This window comes from Heliconius melpomene, chromosome 8 (assembly GCF_056956725.1).
Source record: "Heliconius melpomene rosina isolate 202511_hmr_F chromosome 8, ASM5695672v1, whole genome shotgun sequence".
Classification (NCBI taxonomy): Eukaryota; Metazoa; Arthropoda; class Insecta; order Lepidoptera; family Nymphalidae; genus Heliconius; species Heliconius melpomene.
This window is the reverse complement of record NC_140396.1, coordinates 3,697,944-3,718,193: the sequence shown is the minus strand read 5'-3', so window position 1 is coordinate 3,718,193 and position 20,250 is coordinate 3,697,944. Positions and strand designations below refer to the sequence as shown.

The window sequence follows — 20,250 nt, the reverse complement described above, 5'->3', positions numbered from 1 at the left end:
GAAAGTTGAGAACGGAAGTGGGAACAGAATGTCTCCCTCCCTGTCCCTTTAGTCTATTCTGCTATGCGCGGGATACAAAATGAAGCTAAAAAAAATAATAATATGGAACTTTATTTTATTATGAAGTTTTACTTTACAGGACCTTTAAAACTCATTACATACGTGCCCATCAGATTTACTCCATACAAGGGTATTTTGCGTCAAATGTGACAAATACGTGACAAATGTCTTTAATATAATTTGGCCATATCCTATTGTAGCCAGCTGTTGAATACCCCATGGTTTCGCTTATTATGGAAATGGGATAGAGTAATCGATTGAATGTTATTTTTCTCTTAATATCATAAATAGGGAGGGAGGGCAGTCGTGGCACTGTAAACGCGACAGGTTGTGGGTTCGATTCCCACTAGAAGAAATTAAATTTAATATGCCACTCACTGCGCAAAACCTTCAGAATTCGGCGGTAAGTGGAGAGACCCTGCTATGTGCGAGTGCTAAAAAGAATCATATCATCAGAAAAATAGAAAACACCTGTACCCACATGTGTTTTCTATTTTCTTATATAGAAAAGATTAAAAAAAATATTTTTGAGAAAAAAGAACCATAATAATTATTATACGGTTTCCAAATAAGTAACTTTCTTTCCTAAGTATGGAATACAACTTTAAAAATATAATAAAAATGGATTTCTATTTTTCGTTTTTTTCAGCGCGTTCATTTTGCTTTCCAGTTATAAAAATTAAAAACTATTTTTTTATTCTTATATAGATATTGATTAAAGTCAGCTTGCCGAAGTGATAGTATATTTTACTATATAAAAGATTCCGTATTCTGAGGAATAATTTACTTAAAATATTTTAATGTTAGCACCTCAAAAAATATCAATGGGCTTAATTAGGTAGAGCTTATTTTCAGTTCATAGATTGACATTGGCGAAGTGAATTGCTCAACGGGCACGCTCGCAAAGCAATAACGAAAGAAAAGAAAATGTTTTTTTAAAACGGAATAATAATGAAAAAATAATAAAATTTACGAATAAAAAATTGTAAGCGACTGCCAATCTAGAACACCCAAAACAGAAGTTTCGGCTTACCAGAAGTGTGTAGTCTTCTTTCGTTCACGCATTTAGAATCCACAGAAATTTATATATTGTAGTAAAAAAAATCAACAAAATGTTTAGTCTTAACTTAAATGTATAGTTGCAACTTAAAACGAAATTCACGAAATAATATAATATTTTAGAAGTAGAAGTTGTTTTATATTACTATTCTATGTAAAATATACATAAAATATCTTTGTACGTGGAGAAGAAGAAGCCGATAGTACACGCCCATTGCAACGGTTGTAACCAATCAGCGTTAACCACCCTCAAACTACCCCCTTCCTCGACCAATCATCAACAAGAAAACTGGCGCAGGAAAACGCTAAGGGTAGTTTAGTATAGTTTATTAAAAATAAATCTTGCCTTTATTGACATTAAGCAGAAACTTGAATGACACAAAATTTTAATAATTGACGGGTCCATATTTTGGGATACTATGAATTTGTGCTGTTTTGATTTAGTAGTTTTTGGTGTTTGGTCTTATGCACATCTCTGTGAAATTTTTGTTCTGGTAATACTCTCATATACCATATACAGCAGCTAGCAGTGGTGTGTAGATTTTATCCAGGAGTGTAATTACCAGGACTCAAGATTCATTTCCCGCTGATGTCATACGGCAGCGAGACGCCGCACGTCTGGAGCAGCTCATCTGTAAGTAAATTCAATAACACAAGTTGAAACTGATTTAATTAAATTCCACAACCACCAAACCTCGAATCCACAATCACATACTATCACACCCTTTTTTACCTTTTGACTCTTGACATATGTATATATGTCTTCTAACGGCATACATTTACTATAATATTTGCTTAACGCAGCATTCATTCCACATACCATTAGAAATACAAGCTAATAAACAAGAAGAATTATTTATAAACAATTTGCAGGGTAGTGAGGTCTCTCCGTACGGGCCGCTGTGGGACGGACCGCCTGCACCTGTTCCATATCCTGATATCCTGGCCTTCCCGCCAGCCGACCTAGGTAAGTGCCTACTTCTATGAGTACATAATTAAAATATTTAAAAATGTCCAGAAAATAGTGTTTTATGCTAATAGCTCCTCCAGCATCAGTGTATATAGTCTACAAATATAGGTACAGTAAGATAAGGTAAGGTTACAATTAATGGTAATTTATATAAGTAGTAATTCTACGCAGTTACCAGAGCGGGAATCGAACTCACAATCATCACGTTTACAACAAATTATGTTACTAATTAGAAAATATAACTATTGATCTTATTAATTTTAAATGTAATCTAGTATTTGCAAATAAATGTTTAGTTTTTGTAAAAGAAATGTTTATTAGACACGAGGTTATTTATTATCTTCATACTGAGGTTATCTATTTCTCACTTGGGCTTCGCATTAGTTTTTTCCCAGTAATTATTTTCATTAAATTATATCATATCATATTATATTATATTACAATTAATAGGTATAGTAAAGAGCAAAAGTCAATGTGTTCTTTTTTCTATTACTGTGCTGTCGCCATTATGTTTCTTACAGCAGATGGTTATGAGTACAAATTAAATTTAAGGAAATATTTATATAGATAAAATCAGCTTCATGCTATATCTCGCATAAAACAGGGTAGGCAGAGGGAACGTAGTGTTAGAACACTCCGTTCCGACGGAATTTTCGGCGTACTCTTGAGTCTTGGTGCGAGAGCAAGAAATTAACTTTTATTTATTTATTGGGCAAACCTGGCCGGACTTCCATCCTGCCTGTATTCGATAGAGTCCATCTGCCTGGTAATGGAGCTGACTTTTAGAGTCAAGTATTAAGTAAATGAAAAATGTAACAAAATAAATGTAAATTTTATATGTTGAATTCAGCTTTGTTACATTTGCCTATTAAAACAAAGATAATATTTGGAATTTTATATGAAATGAACTACACTTATAAGTTTGTAATGATTTTTTTTCTCTAAAATATGTATGTTTTATATTTCAATTTTTACCTTCATTTGTACTGCAATCGATCACGTCTTGCCATATTCCATAGTTGCATGGTTCATGGGAAGTACCCTATAGGTTTTGATAACGCGACGAATTTCATACAAAGTTTCCACAATAAAAGACGCATAAAGGGCATAAACGCGCCCTTCTTGTGATTGTGTTGCCTTAAATGCTTGATATTTCCTGTGCTTCAAGGGATCACAGAAAATATCAAGGGACCACAGAAAATAACTATTTTTTCGTTTTGAGCAACGGAACCCTAAGAAAAGTGTTACATGTGTATATGTCTACACAAAGTCGATTTTATATTATAGTATGGTCGGCAGCAGGATGCGGGAGAGGCTCGTCCCGATCTACGCCGGGCAAGAAGCCGCGACGTCGCGTGGCGTCCGTAGCTCAACGCCGCGCAGCAAACATTCGTGAACGCCGTCGTATGTTCAACTTAAATGAAGCTTTTGACAAATTACGACGAAAGGTAATTGATTTAGTACTTAAGACTATTGATGCGTAGTTTAACAGCGTCTAAAGTTGAATTAACTGTAGATAATAATTATTAATGGTGCGATTTCCACCTGGGGAAATGTTATATTTTATTTTGTTTTTTAATTACGCCATTCATATATAATTTTTCTTTTGGATTGTTTTTAGTGTTGTTTCATGTTTATAACTAACCAAAATATATTTGTAAGCTACGCTGGACGATATGGCAATAAGATATTGTAATATATATAAGTATATTCTCAGTAAGTGAATTGTACATTCTGTATGAGAATAAATGAATTCTTAAACCGTATATATCTTAAAAAAGTACCTACAAGATATATATAGAAGAGAGAAGAGAAGAGAAGCGCGACGTTGAATTCTGCCATGAAGTGAACTCCAGAATTCGGCGGAAAGTGAGAAACGGAAATGTCTTAATGGGAATAGTATGTCTTAACACTAGGTTCGTTGAATCCCTAGGAGGCCTATTGTTTGGGGTTCTTTTATTTATTTTATTATGGAATATATGTCCCACGAGAATAATATATCTTTCTTATTATAAATAGGAACATTAATTTAATTATTAGAATTTCCATTCCATGAAATCACAAGCACGGAAATATTTATTATATATATAATTATAATTACTCATCAATATATTTATATCTTTATCTATGTGTTGTTTATTGTCCGTTTTACTACAATTGTGTGTATTAGAAAATAAAACCTTATCTTCTTAAACAAATATTTTGCTGATGATTTAGTACTAGATATATCTTAAAGACTTAGTACCTACTATATTAATATTGAATATCTCCGCATATACCGCTAAAAAGTTAAGTTAGCGTACATTAGGTCGTGTTTTCCGCTTTTTTTAGGAAAATATCCGCTTTTTGTATTCAAATGTACGTACCTGCTTCCCGCTGACCTAGAATTATGAAATTTAGCGACAAGAACTTATAGAACAAATTAGAAATTTATTGGTCACAAAAAAAATATTACAAATTCTAATTTGATATAATAATGCTTTCAGACTAAAGCTTGTCAACATTTACAGGTTGTTTTTCTTATAATTACGAAATTGGTGCGGAACCCTCTGTTGACGAATCTGATTCACGCTTGACGGGTTCTATTTTATTTCACAGGTCCCAACATTTGCATACGAGAAACGTCTCTCCCGAATCGAAACTCTACGTCTCGCTATAACTTACATAAGCTTTATGTGCGAACTGCTCCACGGGTCACCACAGCCTCATTCTTCACTCTCGTCTCTTCATCCACCTCGGCATGTCTTTGATGCTGAAGTGCCTTGGTGTGCTTAGGAGATATTATCGCGAATATTTTCTTACCGTTTCAAAACAATATAATTTTGTAGATATCTTCCTGTATATTTGTCTCTTAGAGCTAAGTGACATAAGAACCTATGAATCAGATTTGGTTTCCTTTAATTAGTTTATAGAAAATTACAATATTTAATATCACTAGATATTCGATTGATATAGAATTTAATATCTCAAAGTATTTTATTATTTTAAGAACTCTGTAAAGTTGAATTTTGTTTATACTTATTATCTGGCTCTATTAAAATGTCTTCCATTAGTAGTAAGGTTTAATTATATTAAGTTGTATAATTTATTTAAATTAATATGTTTAAAATGCATTAAAGGTACCATTATAATAGTTATTTTTCATTTCTAAAGAAAGATATTACTAAATGAGTCAATTATTACTTTAATTCGAACATAAGTTAGGTAGTTTTGCAGTTACGGCTATAATGACCTGCTATTTATAAGACATAAACAAATTGTAATTACATTTAGTATTGATTTAAAATCCACAGTGAAATATAAAACATAAAAAATGCGGATACTTTTTATTTTGGTAAGTAATTTTAAGTTTGTTTTTCTTAAAGAAAATCATTTTATATAATAAAGTAAATATCCATTATAAACATTTAAAAAAGTATTAATCTTTTACTTCTTCATTACTGTAAAACTGAAAATATTGAATTGTAAAAAATGCTTTGTTTTATTTTTATGTTTATTTATTTTTATTTATCTGATGACGATTTGTACGAAATTAAATTTTATTTTTAATTTCTATTGTTCACAGAGTATTCTGTTCGTGTGTGAGGGCTTTGCCTCTACAAATATAATAAGGCACAAACGAGATTTGTTAACCATAAGAAATTTTATTTGCAATCTATTAGGCTTGAATTATAATATACCCGTGAGAAGGTTTATATTGCGAAGACCGATTAATAATAACAACATTTATAGAGTGATAAACGACGACTTTTACGTAAACACCATTCCAGAAATTACTTTAACCAATATGAGATTGAGAAATTATCAAAATCGTGCTCCAATATATAAGGTAAATGGTTATAGAATGGATGATAATGATTATTTGAAAGCTATGAAGTTGTCAAATGAGAAGAAACCAATTCTGAATGAGAATCTGTCAAAAGACAGAGATGATGAATTGAGTAATATAGTAAATAAAAAGAAAGTTTTACCAGATCGACCATTGTATATACAAAATAGACTTGATGAACTCCATTTGCCTAATGCATATTTCCCCTTGACCACAGGAGAAATTGAAAAATCTGTTATACCAGCTACATATAATACAATTTTGCTACCTCGTAACACTGGTGAGGTGCACGTAAACAAATATCCTTTAGTGCGTACATCGTATAAAGATTCTGCTTTTATTAAGCAAAAATTAAATCCTAGCAAAATTTCGTCTCCGCCTCTTTCGCCGTTAAATGATTTTATTGGGATCAGATCAACAACTCCTGTTATTCGAGCGACTACACCTGAGGTAACTGAACGGACAAAATTGAAGATCAATCCTCCTGAAACTCCCAAAAAGGAAGTGAAGTTTACAGAACCAGTACCTTCGAAATACAGCTACAAAAACGTTAATCATATGCAGCCTGATAAAAATACTGTTGTCAAATTTGATAACACGATGTCTTCTCCAACCGTGGAAGCCGAAAGTTCTACGATACCATCCAAAAGTAGTAATAGTGATTTCTTTTTGTTACCACCCATTAAAAGGAATGATCCATTGTTACCATTAAATAAAGGAAAAACATATGAAGAAATTAATGAAGAGAAGAGTCTTGTAAAAAATAAACCCACTGGTGACGAGCCGTATACGAATAAGCAAAACGATCAGTCCAATCCGAAAAATTCCTTTGAGGAACGTGGAGATGTTCCTTCGTAATTCTTGTAATAAAATAAAATATAATTTAATACTGACAAACTAAGTGATATAATAACCGTACACTTTAATTTTATGTTATTATAAAAAAAATAATGTATAGATAGATTTAGTTATAATAAGTAATAAAATGATAATAAAATACAAATATTGTGTTTATTTAAGATATTAAGATATAAATATAAATTTTAAATTCTATTTTATATGCATTCGGCTTTGAATGAAGTAAGATTTCAACCAATTTCGGTTATGATTACTGGCCCTATTAAGACTGATAAATTAAATTCATACCTCTGCCTTGGTAAAGTGGTTATATTATAATTATCTTCTATATATTATATAATATAATCGAGGTTGTAAAATAGTACACTTATAAATATAAATAAAGGTTTTGTGCACTCTTGTACTAGTAAATGGAAACTACTAATGACATTACTAATAACATTAGCTAATTTAAAAAATAAACGACGATAGAATTAAATATTATAATTATTTAGAAATGAAGATTTTTTGCGATATTATAACAGTGCAAAAATGAAATCTTGGCCCAATCAATAATAATAATAATTCTATAAATAGGTAGAAACAGGCAGAAAGTGAAATAAAAGTATTTCTAAGGGGATAAATACGTGAGACGTAAATCTATCGTACCGTCATACCACTGCAGCACTGCTACCTAATTAAGATAGATCAAATGCTAGAAGGATGGAAAAAAACAATTATAGTCTATTATCATAATAGTAGCTTATAAATATATCAAACAAAACAACGTAAGTAATGAAATAACGTCCGTTTCATTATAGCATAGGTAGGTACCTAATATGAGCATTGCGAATAGTATTTTTTATGTATCCCGCATATAGCAGGGTAGGCAGAGAGGAGCTGGGAATATAGTGTTAAGATACTTCCGTTCCCAATAATAGCGGAACTCAACGCCGTGCCTTACCAGAGCGAGGGGTTAACGAGATTTTCATTTCCTTGAACGGCAATCGAACCCATAATCTGTCGTGTTTACTGTTGCATGGTCAAGCCTTTGCACTACGACGGGATTCAAATGTAATAAATAGTATATTATTTATATACTTATAAGATTATATTTATTTACCTAATAATATTTGACCTAGCTGTACTTAAAAAACATGGTAAATCCCACGATAACATTAATTGTACTATTATATCTCGTAAACAAAATCGTGAACCGAGACGAAGCATAGCCGAGCTGAGGTCTAGTCTTTCAATATCAATATTATTTCGATCATAATTCATAAGTAATAATTTGAGTTTTAACCAGAAAATAATAACATTACGACGTTATAATAGGTAAATTATAAATAATAAGATACATTTATAAGCAAAAAGTCGGGACTGCCGTGATATCATAGGCATGTCTATAGTAGTAGTCTATACAATATGACAATATTTAAAAAAAAATAAAAAATCAGCTTCACGCAGATCCCGCACACAGCAGGGTAGGCAGAGGAATTCTGGAGGCGTTACGTGTTGAGTGGCGGAACTCAACGCTGCTCCTTACCTCGACACCAGAGCGAAGAAATGAAAATATAAATGTAAATAAATATTTTGTTTCCCCGAGTGCGGATCGAACCCAGAACCGTCGCGTTACAGACAATATTTACTATGTATATATTTTTATTGTTAAAATGTATATAATAGTCTGATGTAGTACGTCCAAATATAGTATATGAATCAAAATGAGAATAAAAACTTTTAGGTAATTGCAGTATTATTTTCAATTGTACAATTTAGTTTTTCGTTTGAGTTGGTTTAATTAAGTTGATTTATATCTTATACAGGATGGAAGAGGCAGCGCTCCTTTTACTGAAACTGCATATAGGGTAAAATATTTCAAACCCAGAACTAAAGAAATTAATCAAGGTACCTCAACGGTTTGGACGTAGGATTTTTTTTTCATTTCACGATTTTTATCCATACCTGTATTTCGTGTCACGCACACATACGTATGCGACGTTGCCGCTTTGACAGGTAAGTGTGTGCGTGCCTATGTAATACTTTACAAATGGCGTTTTATTTTAAAACTATAATTTTATTATTTATTTTGTTTGAAAAAAGAATTATTTTTTTTGCGAATTATATTAGGCTTTTATAGAGTAGTTAAAACTGTGGTTTCTGTCACAATTCCATCCTGTATATTTTAAAAGCATTTTTTATAGCTAATGCTTGCAAACAAAAAATCATGCATATCATATAAAGTACTCAAATACAAAGGGAAATATTTAAACAAAATATAATTTTTATTTAAGGTTTAATATTATCTAAAATCCACTTAATATATTTAGTGACGTCAGTGTATACTCCGGGGAATAAGGAGCCACATTGCCTCGGCCCGTACGACACGATGCCGTATTGAATCATCCTGTAAATGCCTTTGACCTCTTCCTCCAGCATGAGAGGTCCACCTGAGTCGCCGCTGCATGAATCCTTGACTTCACCAGCGCAAAGTTTGTTTACGGTCAAATCTTGGCTTCCTTGTTCATTGTACCTGATTAAAAAAGAGAAAAACAATAATAATGGAATTTTAAAAATCTTGCAGCCTTGTAAGATCTTGTATTGTAATTAAGTGTATAAGAGTTCCTACGTACTTAATTTTAATATCTATATATATAAAAGGACTTGTCCTCACTGACTGAGGTAAGACGCACGCACAGCCGTAACCGCTGATGGGAGAAACGTGAAATTTGGACAGATGTTAACTTTCGTAATCTGGACATCCACTAAGAAGGGATTTTGAAAAATTTTAACCCTAAAGGGGTAAAATAGGGGTCGACAGTTTGTATGGAAAAAAAATTAAATCGGCACCGATTTTTATAAAATTTTAAATTTAGATTTTTAAAAGTATTTAATTGAACACGTGTTTCACGGTTTTTTAGAATTTACCCCCTAAGGGTGCTAATAAGGGGTGAAAGTTTGTATGGAAAAATATTTAAATCGCCACCGATTTTTAAAAATATTAAAAATATTTCGTTGAACACATGTTTCGTGGTTTATTTTAATTCACCCCTAAGGGTGCAAATAAGCGGGCGAAGCTGCGCGCGTCCGCTAGTTTAATATAATTTAAGATTGATTTAACATTATACTTCAAATAGATCCTTACACACATAATTAAAACATTAAATTAGTTCAAATTAACCAACGTCTTGTGCAAAAACTGAAAATAATTCACATTAAATGCATTTTAATTAGAATTTATGAACTTAAGTGTAGTAATCGCGTACTTATTATAGAACTCCCGGCATGCGGCATCAGACAGAACGGGAATATTAACTTTCCTCAATACAAAGGATTCTGTTTCCGTTTGAGTCAACCCCCATCCGGCAACCGTTCCTATCTTATCTCCTGCAGTGACGTTCCGTTCACGCAGGTCTTTGTGTAATGGTAGGCAAATTGGTTTTGCGTTCTCTACAAATAATATTATATCATTATTTAAATGTTATCATATTCTTGGTAACCCGAATAAGTTAATTATGCATATTAAATTAGATTTCTCAGGTGACAATAGGAAAATCAGGTCGCATTTGGTTTCGTAGAGAGAGGAGCCCGGAGAGTAATTCTATAAACCACTAGCACTTATTTTAAAAAAACTTTTTAAGCATACATTTAAGATTACAAGTCCCAGAAACTTCTAGCTCCTTTCTCAACAATTCGATGGACACAGTATCTACTCAGTGAGGAGTTAAAGATTTTTTTCTCAGTTTGTAAACAACTATAAAATATTATAACAGTATGAAATAGCTGCAATCCCTACCAGTAATTAATTTATTAGTAAAGCTGTGTATTAGATCTTTCTCTAGAGAAATGAGAAAGAAGAAAATATTTTTCTTTATGTTAAACCTTCGACTACTATACAGAAATTTTATTGTAGCTCGAGGTTACGGTGTCCACTTACATTTCTTATTTTAAAATATAGAATTCAGTGTTAAAATTTTTACACAATAAATAAAATTACTTACTGAATGTCAAATTGATAGGTATTTTGAGTCTGAGGAGGGCTATGTCATTTTCTGCAGAAGAAAATTGATATTGCTCGTGAGGTATTACCTCTTCTACATATATATCCTAAAATAATAACAGAACAAATGATTAAGTATCTTCTTCTTCCTGGCATAAATCCCGGCCGTTGTCAGGATTGCTTTCCTACTCGACCTACTCCACTTTTCACGATCTCTTGGGTGGATAGATCATTGGCTCTCATATCCTGCCTCACGAGATCCAATCAGCGCTTTTTTGGGCATCCGGGAGGTCTCACTCCAGCGACTGATATAGCAAGGCAATTGCATCCGACATAGTCCTTAGGCCGATGCGCAACGTGGCCAAACTATTTCAGGCGACGCTCTTGGAGGTTATACGCTACGTCACGGACTCCAAGACTACCTCGGATGAATGTGTTGGGTATGCGGTCGGACCGCGTTACGCCGCACATCCACCTCAGCATCTTCAATTCCGTGACGTGAAGCTCCTGAGTGTGCCGAGGTAGCGTTGGCCAGCATTCACTACCGTATAAAAGAACCAGTTGGATTATGCTCTTGTATATCAATCAGATCTTTGAGTTTGGGCGGTATCCTGCATTCGCAGACTAGTGACCTCCCGCCTTTTGTCGCCGCCCAGACCGCGCTTACCCGGCTATAGACATGGTGATCGATGCCTCCAGATTCGTGCATGACGAATTCGAGGTACCTGAACTTTTCCGACTTAACGGCTGGTTCAGGATCTATATGGGTAGTGCAGCGACCATTAACTTCCAGAAGCCACAAGACGAGAACCCGTTAATAATGGTAGGCCTAGAGAGCCTAGTGGTACGACATTCTGTTCTCCGCTTTCTGCCTCAATTTGGTACATTACGTGTTGTGTGGAGAAATTCAATGGAAAACTTTTAAATCTAAATTTGTATTTGTAATTAATTATGTTTCTCATACCTGAATATGAGATTCACAGACTATGGACGGATATTCTCCTTGGCAATCTTCCTTCGAGCGAAGATCGAATTCACCGATGCGAACTCCGGCAATCTTTTTATTGACGACACAAGCGGCAGCGGTCAAAATATATCTTGAGTTGATAATTGTACCCCCACATTTAAATTGAAAATTATGATGACCTAAAATGTATAATTCAGAAATATACATTCAAAATAGTAAATAATTTAGCTATAATATAGTATTGTAAATTTTAATATTAATTGATTACTCGCACTACCGTTCAACTCGCCGCAGAATTCATATACGATACGATACCAGAGCGAAGAAATTAAAATATTATATTTGAATACTTCCTAAATGGAAATCGAACCTGTCGCGTTAACAGCTACATAAAGCGCCTCTACCATTTTTAAATTAATATTTTTTCCGTGTTGAGTGGCGGAAGTCAAGAACAGCTTTGTTTGGCAGATCACGTGATGCGCGTATACTTGTATTACTACTACTCTTAATATTTTCTTCCGTCATTAAAAAGTATGTATATATCATACAGTACGTACGTACACAATCATACAGTAATAAAACATAAGTATTGTTGATGGTTTAAACAAAAATAGCTCCACCACCTTTTCGTTACACTATAAGAACCGGAAGTTGGAAATAATTGTTTTAAAATCCCTTAGAGGATCATTGATTTATGCAAAGATCAAAGCGATCATAATTAAATTTACTGGTGATATCATTTACATTACAGCATGTTAAACAATAAAAAAAAAATAAAAAAAATACAGTCGATTTGATAACCTCCTTTTCTTACAGAAGTCGGTTAAAAACAACACATTGCATGAATTTAAAGACACATTTGCTTATGATTGATTGATTGATGACTTATTCTAAAATGACCTGAACTAGCACCTATATTGTGAGATATGAGTGCCATCCACGGGAACTCATGGAGTCCAATCCAGCCGCCAAGGAGTCTGTTTGGCTCTATGTTTCCACACGACTCGGGAAGGAGATATAAATTTTCATGCGTTTCAATCTCGTTGTTCGAGGTATCGCCATTAGATTCGAAGCCTTTGAAATCAGAACAGCACACCTAAAATGAAAGTCATATACTAATTCTAGATTTTATATCTATTTTATATATGGTTCATACAAGTGGCGGTTGTCGCCGAAGGACGTATTATAAGTTTCCGTTATTTAAATGCATTTTTTAAAATTAATGAATCATCTCTTTCTATCTATCAAATGATATTTAAGTGTGTTTTTATGGGTTTAATTCGTAAATTATTTAGAAATTTTAACCGGTGAGACGTCAAAAACACTGATGTGACAAAAGTCAACCGAACTAACGTGTGCTTCTAAGGTCAGGGTCAATGAAACGAGCTTTGCATTCTTCCATAACCAGAGTTAATAAATCACATACCTACCTATTAACTTCGGTTATAGAAGACCAGAGGTATTTGAGGGTTCGCTACGCTCGAATTAACGTTCACATTATTATTTTTATCTTTATTTCCTTTCCATTAATATTTATTACAGAAACGTTAGAAGACTAAGAACCAAGGCACTTGAGTTTTTTTATGGTTTGATGAATTATAATGCTGAAATCATTGTCGTTACATGGCTGACAAAACACATGTATAAAATGTTATTTTGAGCTTTAAGTGCTAGCGACATGTTTATCGTTTATTAAAAAAATCGTACCTTTGGTGCTCTGACACCATTAACTAATTCTGTTCCACAGAATGATTCTCTCATTTTACTTTGACTGTCAGCATCGTTTCTGTTTTTGGACGCATAGTCTATAGCTCCTTGACACGATCGAAGCGAAACACAGTCGCTGCATGCTAGAAATAATTTTATATAATAAATGTTATTATAATATATGTTAGAATTATATCTATGTAGAAAATGTAAATACATAAAATCAGTATTATAATGTACGTACGATAAATTATTAAGAAATAACAATAGATAGATAAATTCTTTCTATATTTATATTGTATTTTTTTGCATTTAATTAAAAAATAATTTTGTCCTATGTTTACTGTACTCGTATATATTATAAGTATGAACGTGTACATACGGTCTTTTCCGGAGACTTCACACCTGTTAAACACTAAAAAACTAAGTATAATTTTAAAAATCATTTCTGTGCCAGTAGAGTAGAGAATATCATCTATATATATAAAAGGACTTGTCCTCACTGACTGAGGTAAGACGCGCGCACAGCCGTAACCGCTGTCCGTAGAAACGCGAAATTTGGACAGATGTTTACTTTCGTAATCTGGACATCCACTAAGAAGGGATTTTGAAAAATTTTAACCCAAAAGGGGTGAAATAAGGGTTCAAAGTTTGTATGAAAAATTTTTTAATCGGCATCGATTTTTATAAAATTTGAAATTTAGATTTTTAAAAGTATTTAATTGAATACGTGTTTCATCGTTTTCTAGAATTCTTCCTCTAAGGGTGCAAATAAGAGGTTGAAAGTTTGTATGGAAAAATCTTTAAAACGCCACCGATTATTATAAAATTTTAAATTTGAACTCTTAAAAATATTTAATTGAACATGTGTTTCATGGTTTTCCAGAATTCACCCCCTAAGGGTGCAAATAAGGGGTTGAAACTTTCTATGGAAAAATCTTTAAATCGCCACCGATTTTTATAAAATTTGAAATTTAGACTCTCAAAAATATTTCATTCAACACATATTTCGTGGTTTATTAGAATTCACTCCTAAATAAGCGAGCGAAGCTGCGCGCGTTCGCTAGTTAATCTATATAAGTAAATGAAATAAACTTTACACTTCGCTTGTTGAAGGCTAACTGGCACTAGCAGGAATAACTCTGATACCCTTTTCTTTAAGGAAAATATCTAAAAGAACGATTTATATTACAAGCAAAAAGTGTAAGAAATGTTGGCATATAAAGCGCAAAGAATGTTTATTTATTAACAGGACGTAATTCCCGGTTATTTTTCCTTATTTTCATTTATCTATATTTGTATGTTCTTTTCAAATATTCTTTAAGAATCGTTAACGTTTCTTCGTTCATTCGTTTCTTATATATGATAACTAGGTCCCCGTGCGGCTATGCTCACTTGAAATATATGAATATTTATTTAAGTTTATATACGCTAAACCGACCAAGCACGAGTCGGACTCGCCCACAGCCCCGTTTGTTTGTAAAAAATTCAGAATTGTGATTGGAAAACACCTTATAGATTTTGATGATGCCGCGAATAAAGTTAACAAACTTAAGTTTATAGGCGTAAACACTTATTTTGTATAAAATGAACAATACAGTTAATAAAACTCAATTCATATATTTTTAAGTCTACATATAGAATACATATATATATAGAGGAATAAAATTATAGTCTATTATGATTATAGTCGCTCATAAAGATTACTTATCTAGACATCGCTGCAACAGGTTTGCCTTTTTTCAATAAAAAAATTACGGACTAAGTAGTTGTAATGAATAAAACTGGAATAACGTCCGTTTTAATATAGCAGGTGAACATTGCGAATAGTATTTTTTTTAACTTCGCGCTGTATCACGCATATAGCTGGGTAGGCAGAGGGAACCTGGGAATATAGTGTTAAGACATTTCTGTTCTCCACTTTCTGCCGAATTCTGGCATTGCGTGTTGAGTGGCAGACCTCAACGCCGCACTTTGCCTCGACACCAGAGCAAAGAAATGGGAATATAAACGTAAATAAATATTTCACTTCCTCGAGTGGTGATCGAACTCACAACCGTCGCGTTACAGTCACACCCTTGTGCCACTGCGCCACGATGACCTACGAGATACAATTAATAAAAAGATAAATTGTACTATCTCGTAAACAAAATTATTAGGCGAGACGAAACTCAGCCGAGGTGAAGGTCTTCCACTATCAATATAGTAGTAACAATTTTGGCCAGGAAATAAATTATATATAATTAGATACATTTGTAAGTAGGTACAATAGACGTGATTGTAGTGTAACGTAAATACGTCATTAATGACATCATACGCAAATTTCTCTACTATTAGTAGTCTATAGCACTATACAATATGACAATATTTACTATGTAGATATACATTATTTTTATTCTGAAAATATATATAATATTTCGCTGTCAAAATACGGTATATAAATAAAAGATTGAGATAATTAAAATATTTTTTCAATGGTACAATTTATATATGTATAAATTTAAATAAATATTTCATATCCTTGAGTGGGGATCGAACCCGCAACCAATCGCGTTTACAGTCATACTTTGAGTCCCAGAGCTACAACTGGCTTATAAATATTTTTTGAAATTATTTTAATTCTTTAAAAAAATATATTTTTTTGGCTAATGCTTGCAAACAAAAGAAATATCTATCATATTTGACTTAAAAGCTAAGGGAAATATTTAAACAAAATATATTTTATATTTAAGGTTTAATATTATCTAAAATCCACTTAATATATTTTGTGACGTCAGTGTATACTCCGGGGAATAAGGAGCCACATTGCCTCGGCCCGTACGACACGATGCCGTATTGAATCATCCTGTAAATGCCTTTGACCTCATCCTCCAGCATGAGAGGTCCACCAGAGTCGCCGCTGCACGAATCTTTGTTGACCTCGCCAGCGCAAAGCTTGTTTATGGTCAAATCCCGGCTTCCCTGTCCATTGTTCCTGATTAAAAAATTAAAAAAAAATGGAATTTTAAAAATCTTAGCCTTAGCCTTGTTAAATATTATAATTGACTATATAGGAAACTTCATTTAATATACTAATTCGAGATTGATTTAATCAAATGGACTTTTACACACATTATTAAAATATTAAACGTGTTCAAACTAAGTTCTATGCTAAAAATATTTCTAATCTTATCATTCTTGTGCAAAAACAAAAAAAAAATCACACGGAATTAATCTTAAACAGAATTTATGAACTTGAGTGTAGTAATCGCATACTTATTATAGAACTCGCGGCATGTGGCATCAGACAGAACGGGAATATTAACTTTTCTCAATATAACGGATTCTGTTCCCGTTTCAGTCAACCCCCATCCGGCAACCGTTCCTATCTTATCTCCGCCAGTGACGTTGCGTTCACGCAGCTCTTTGTGTAATGGTAGACAAATTGGTTTTGCATTCTCTGTAAATAATATTATATTATTATTAAAATTTTATCATATTCCTGATGACTCAAATAAGGAATTTAATTATGCATAATAAAATTGGTTGTACAGGTGATACTAGGAAAATCAGGTCGCATATGGCTTGGACAGTATAGGACAAAACTAGTTTTATTTTGAAAGAACCTTTTAAGCATATATTTAGGGTTACCAGCATCCATACAGTGATTATTAAGGAATTTCTTGTTAGTATGTAAACACCAGACATGGATTTATTAGTAAAGAGTAGTCCTTACCAGATATTAATTTATTAGTAAAGCTGTGTATTAGATCTTTTTCTAGAGAAATAAGAAAGAAGAAAATAAAAAAATATTACTAGTGATGTTTATTGTTAATGATTTTTTTGTTAAAACTTTCGACTACTGTGCAAAAATGTTATTTTAGCTCGAGTTTACGGTGTCCACTTACATTTTAGTTTCAAATATATTTATTTGTATACAATTCAGTGTTAAAAAATCTTAAACAATAAATAAAAATACTTACTGAATGTTAAATTGATAGGTCTTTTGAGTCTAAGGAGGGCTATGTCGTTTTCTATAGGAGAACGTTGATATTGCTCGTGAGGTATTATGTCTTCTACAGATATATCCTAAAATAATAATAACAAACAGAACAAATGGTCAAGTATTAGTTATATTTTTCAGCTTTTCGCTTTTTCCCGTAAAGAATGATAGGCCTTAGTGCTACGACACTTTGTTCTCTGGTTTTCTCGTCAATTTGATACATTACGTGTTAAGTGGCGGAATTGAACGCCGCATTTTCGAAACTTAATTTGTATTTTTAATTAATTATGTTTCTCGTACCTGAATATGAGATTCACACACTGTGTACGGATATTCTCCTTGGCAATCTTCCTTCGAGCGAATGTCGAATTCACCGATGCGAACTCCGGCAATCTTTTTATTGACGACACAATGGGCAGCGGTCAATATATATCTGGAGTTGATAATTGAACCCCCACATTTAAATTGAAGGTTATGATTACCTGTAATGTGTAATCCACATTTTTTTTTTAACATTTGATTTTTTTTCTACTTCACGTTGTATCCTGCATGTAGCAGGGTAGGCAGAGAATGTCTAGTGTTACTCTCTTTAGTGTAACCCTCTCCGCCGAGTTCTGGAGGCAAAGTGTGTTGAGTGGTGGAACTCAAGGCGCTTTGTTTGTCAGGCCGAGCGATGCTAAGATATTTGGGTGTTCCGAAGGTTACACATTTAGGTACTCTTAAAATTCAAACGAACCTTAAAATATCTTAGAAGATCATTGACTTTTGCAAAGACCAAACCACATAATTAAATTTATTGGTCATTTACATTAATACATATATAACAAAACAAAACTTCACATACATTTAAAGACACACTGGCTTATTATTACATATTCTAATATGACCACCTGAACTAGCACGTGTTTTGTGAGAAATGAGCGCCATCCAGGGGAACTCGTGGAGATTAGCAATCCTTCCTCCAACGATCCTGTTCCCGTCGATATTTCCACACGACTCGGGAAGGAGATTTAAATTTTCATGCATTTCAATCTCGTTCGAGGTATCGCCATTAGATTCGATGCCTGGGTCGGCCCAGCGATTATCATATTCTTTGAAATCAGAACAGCACACCTAGAATAAAAGTCATATACTAATTAAAAACAATTTAGTTTTTCATATATTAATAAATATTTATTTCTTAAATTCCTACGTATTTTTTATTTATTTATTACTGTCAAATATCCATACAAATATATTTTTACATTGATAAGGCACTACAAAAAACCACCAAGGTTTTTCTCGAGGAATGTTTATGTTGTTAAACAAGAATAGTAAATATACATACTCGTATGTGAATATGTTATATTGTGCTTGAAGTGCATACGAATACGTTAAAAAAATCTCGTACCTTTGGTGCTCTAACACCATTAACTAATTCTGTTCCACAGAATGATTCTCTAAGTTTACTTTGACTGTCGGCATCGTTTCTGTTTTTGGACGCATAGTCTATCGCTCCTTGACACGATCGTAGTAAAACACAGTCGTTGCATGCTAGAAATAATTTTAAATAACTTTTTATATAACAAATTCCATTATCTGTATATACAATAATAAAAGAGTAAAAAAAATGTGTCTGTACATCCAATATATTTGCGAAAGAACAATGTAGGGGCTAGAAATAACTAATAGAACATGAATCAATGTATTTTTATATTTTTGTCTGCCTGTTTGTCTGTTTTACATGCACATCTTCTAAACTACGGGACTGATTTGACTAAGACTGTTTTTTTTGGCTTGTGAGCATATATATATGTCCGTTAACAAGTTGGTCCACTTTTTAAGTTGTAGTCCCCTCGGTGCGCGTCTCTGACTCACACTTAACTGGTTTTATGTTTATTAATAGTATCTATTTCACCATAGATTTTGATCTTCCGTGCATTTTATGCTTCTGTGTTTTCCTTAATCTTACACACAATTTAATCACCATCAACATAAGTAATTAATAAAGATATCTCTATACCTATGTGAAAAATGTAAATATCTAAAATTTTATATAATAATATATGTAAGACAGATTATTCAGAAATAGCAACAGATGGATAAGTTAAGTAATTTATATATTTATGTGGCATCTTTTGCATTTCATTAAAAACTAGTTTGGTTCACTGTATGTTCACTGTAGGTAAGTGAGCAGAAATATAATATAACACATCTTTAATTATAATATATAATAGGTATGTACGTGTACTTACGGGCTTTTCCAAACACTTCACACAAGTAAAACACTAAAAAACTAAGTATAATTTTAAAAATCATTTCTGAATTATTAATGTTGGTTCTTTAAAAATAATAAACTTTACGCTTCCTTCGTCGAAGGCCTTCGCAAGACTAACTGTGAGACTTGTTTCTTTAAGGAAAATATCTAAAAGAACGCCTTATTTATTACACGCAAAATAAAAGGAATGTTGGCATACAAAGCGCATAGTAATGTTCATTTATTGACTGGATGTGATTCCCGGTTATTTTTCCTTTTTCTCTCTTTAATCTATGTATTTAAAATATAACGCTTTTGAAACTTATGCTTTGTATTAGAAAATAATTTTTAAATTCTTCTTTGTATTTTTGTTTTAAAATGATTTATTTATTACCTGCAACAATTTCTGTTGTGGTAAACAATTTGTGGTGTGGGAAAACAAGATTTCTGTAGTGGTAAATTTAATATAGATAAAAAAAGTAAAAGCGACACGTAAATTTTTTGGGTAAAATTATAAAAAACAAAAAATATTTAAAAAAACAAAAACCCCGACTGCATAAAACTAAGAAGAAAGTTAACAAGTCCAATAGTTTATTAGGA

At 32.6% G+C, this 20,250-nt stretch overlaps 4 protein-coding genes across 5 annotated transcripts; 2 read left to right on the top strand and 2 right to left on the bottom strand.

Annotated features, from left to right (window-relative positions):
* Positions 1-1,272: 1,272 nt before the first annotated feature.
* LOC146536710 (protein Fer3-like) lies at positions 1,273-5,220 on the top strand. The gene is made up of 4 exons (XM_085189478.1): positions 1,273-1,753; positions 1,993-2,086; positions 3,377-3,537; positions 4,688-5,220. The coding sequence occupies exons 1-4, from the start codon at positions 1,709-1,711 to the stop codon at positions 4,862-4,864; spliced, it is 477 nt and encodes a 158-aa protein (XP_085045604.1). The 5' UTR covers positions 1,273-1,708; the 3' UTR covers positions 4,865-5,220.
* A 46-nt stretch (positions 5,221-5,266) lies between these two features.
* LOC146536709 (uncharacterized) lies at positions 5,267-6,939 on the top strand. Its single transcript, XM_085189476.1, has 2 exons — positions 5,267-5,423; positions 5,655-6,939. Exons 1-2 carry the CDS (start codon positions 5,403-5,405, stop codon positions 6,774-6,776), a joined length of 1,143 nt encoding a protein of 380 aa, XP_085045602.1. The 5' UTR covers positions 5,267-5,402; the 3' UTR covers positions 6,777-6,939.
* Positions 6,940-9,037: 2,098 nt separating this feature from the next.
* On the bottom strand, positions 9,038-15,062 carry LOC146536708 (CLIP domain-containing serine protease B4-like). Of its 2 annotated transcripts, none has more exons than XM_085189365.1 (8): positions 14,501-15,062; positions 13,815-13,907; positions 13,433-13,575; positions 12,626-12,821; positions 11,723-11,904; positions 10,760-10,865; positions 10,025-10,208; positions 9,038-9,291 (listed from the first exon to the last, which is right to left on the bottom strand). In XM_085189365.1, exons 2-8 carry the CDS (start codon positions 13,876-13,878, stop codon positions 9,048-9,050), a joined length of 1,119 nt encoding a protein of 372 aa, XP_085045491.1. In that variant the 5' UTR covers positions 13,879-13,907; positions 14,501-15,062; the 3' UTR covers positions 9,038-9,047. The 2 variants fall into 2 exon arrangements, with proteins under 2 accessions (XP_085045491.1, XP_085045492.1); XM_085189366.1 differs by having other exon boundaries at positions 12,638-12,821; positions 14,501-15,056.
* Positions 15,063-16,149: 1,087 nt separating this feature from the next.
* On the bottom strand, positions 16,150-19,808 carry LOC146536707 (venom protease-like). The gene is made up of 7 exons (XM_085189360.1): positions 19,649-19,808; positions 18,805-18,947; positions 18,305-18,527; positions 17,715-17,896; positions 17,395-17,500; positions 16,688-16,871; positions 16,150-16,406 (listed from the first exon to the last, which is right to left on the bottom strand). Exons 1-7 carry the CDS (start codon positions 19,710-19,712, stop codon positions 16,160-16,162), a joined length of 1,149 nt encoding a protein of 382 aa, XP_085045486.1. The 5' UTR covers positions 19,713-19,808; the 3' UTR covers positions 16,150-16,159.
* Between the last annotated feature and the right edge of the window lie 442 nt (positions 19,809-20,250).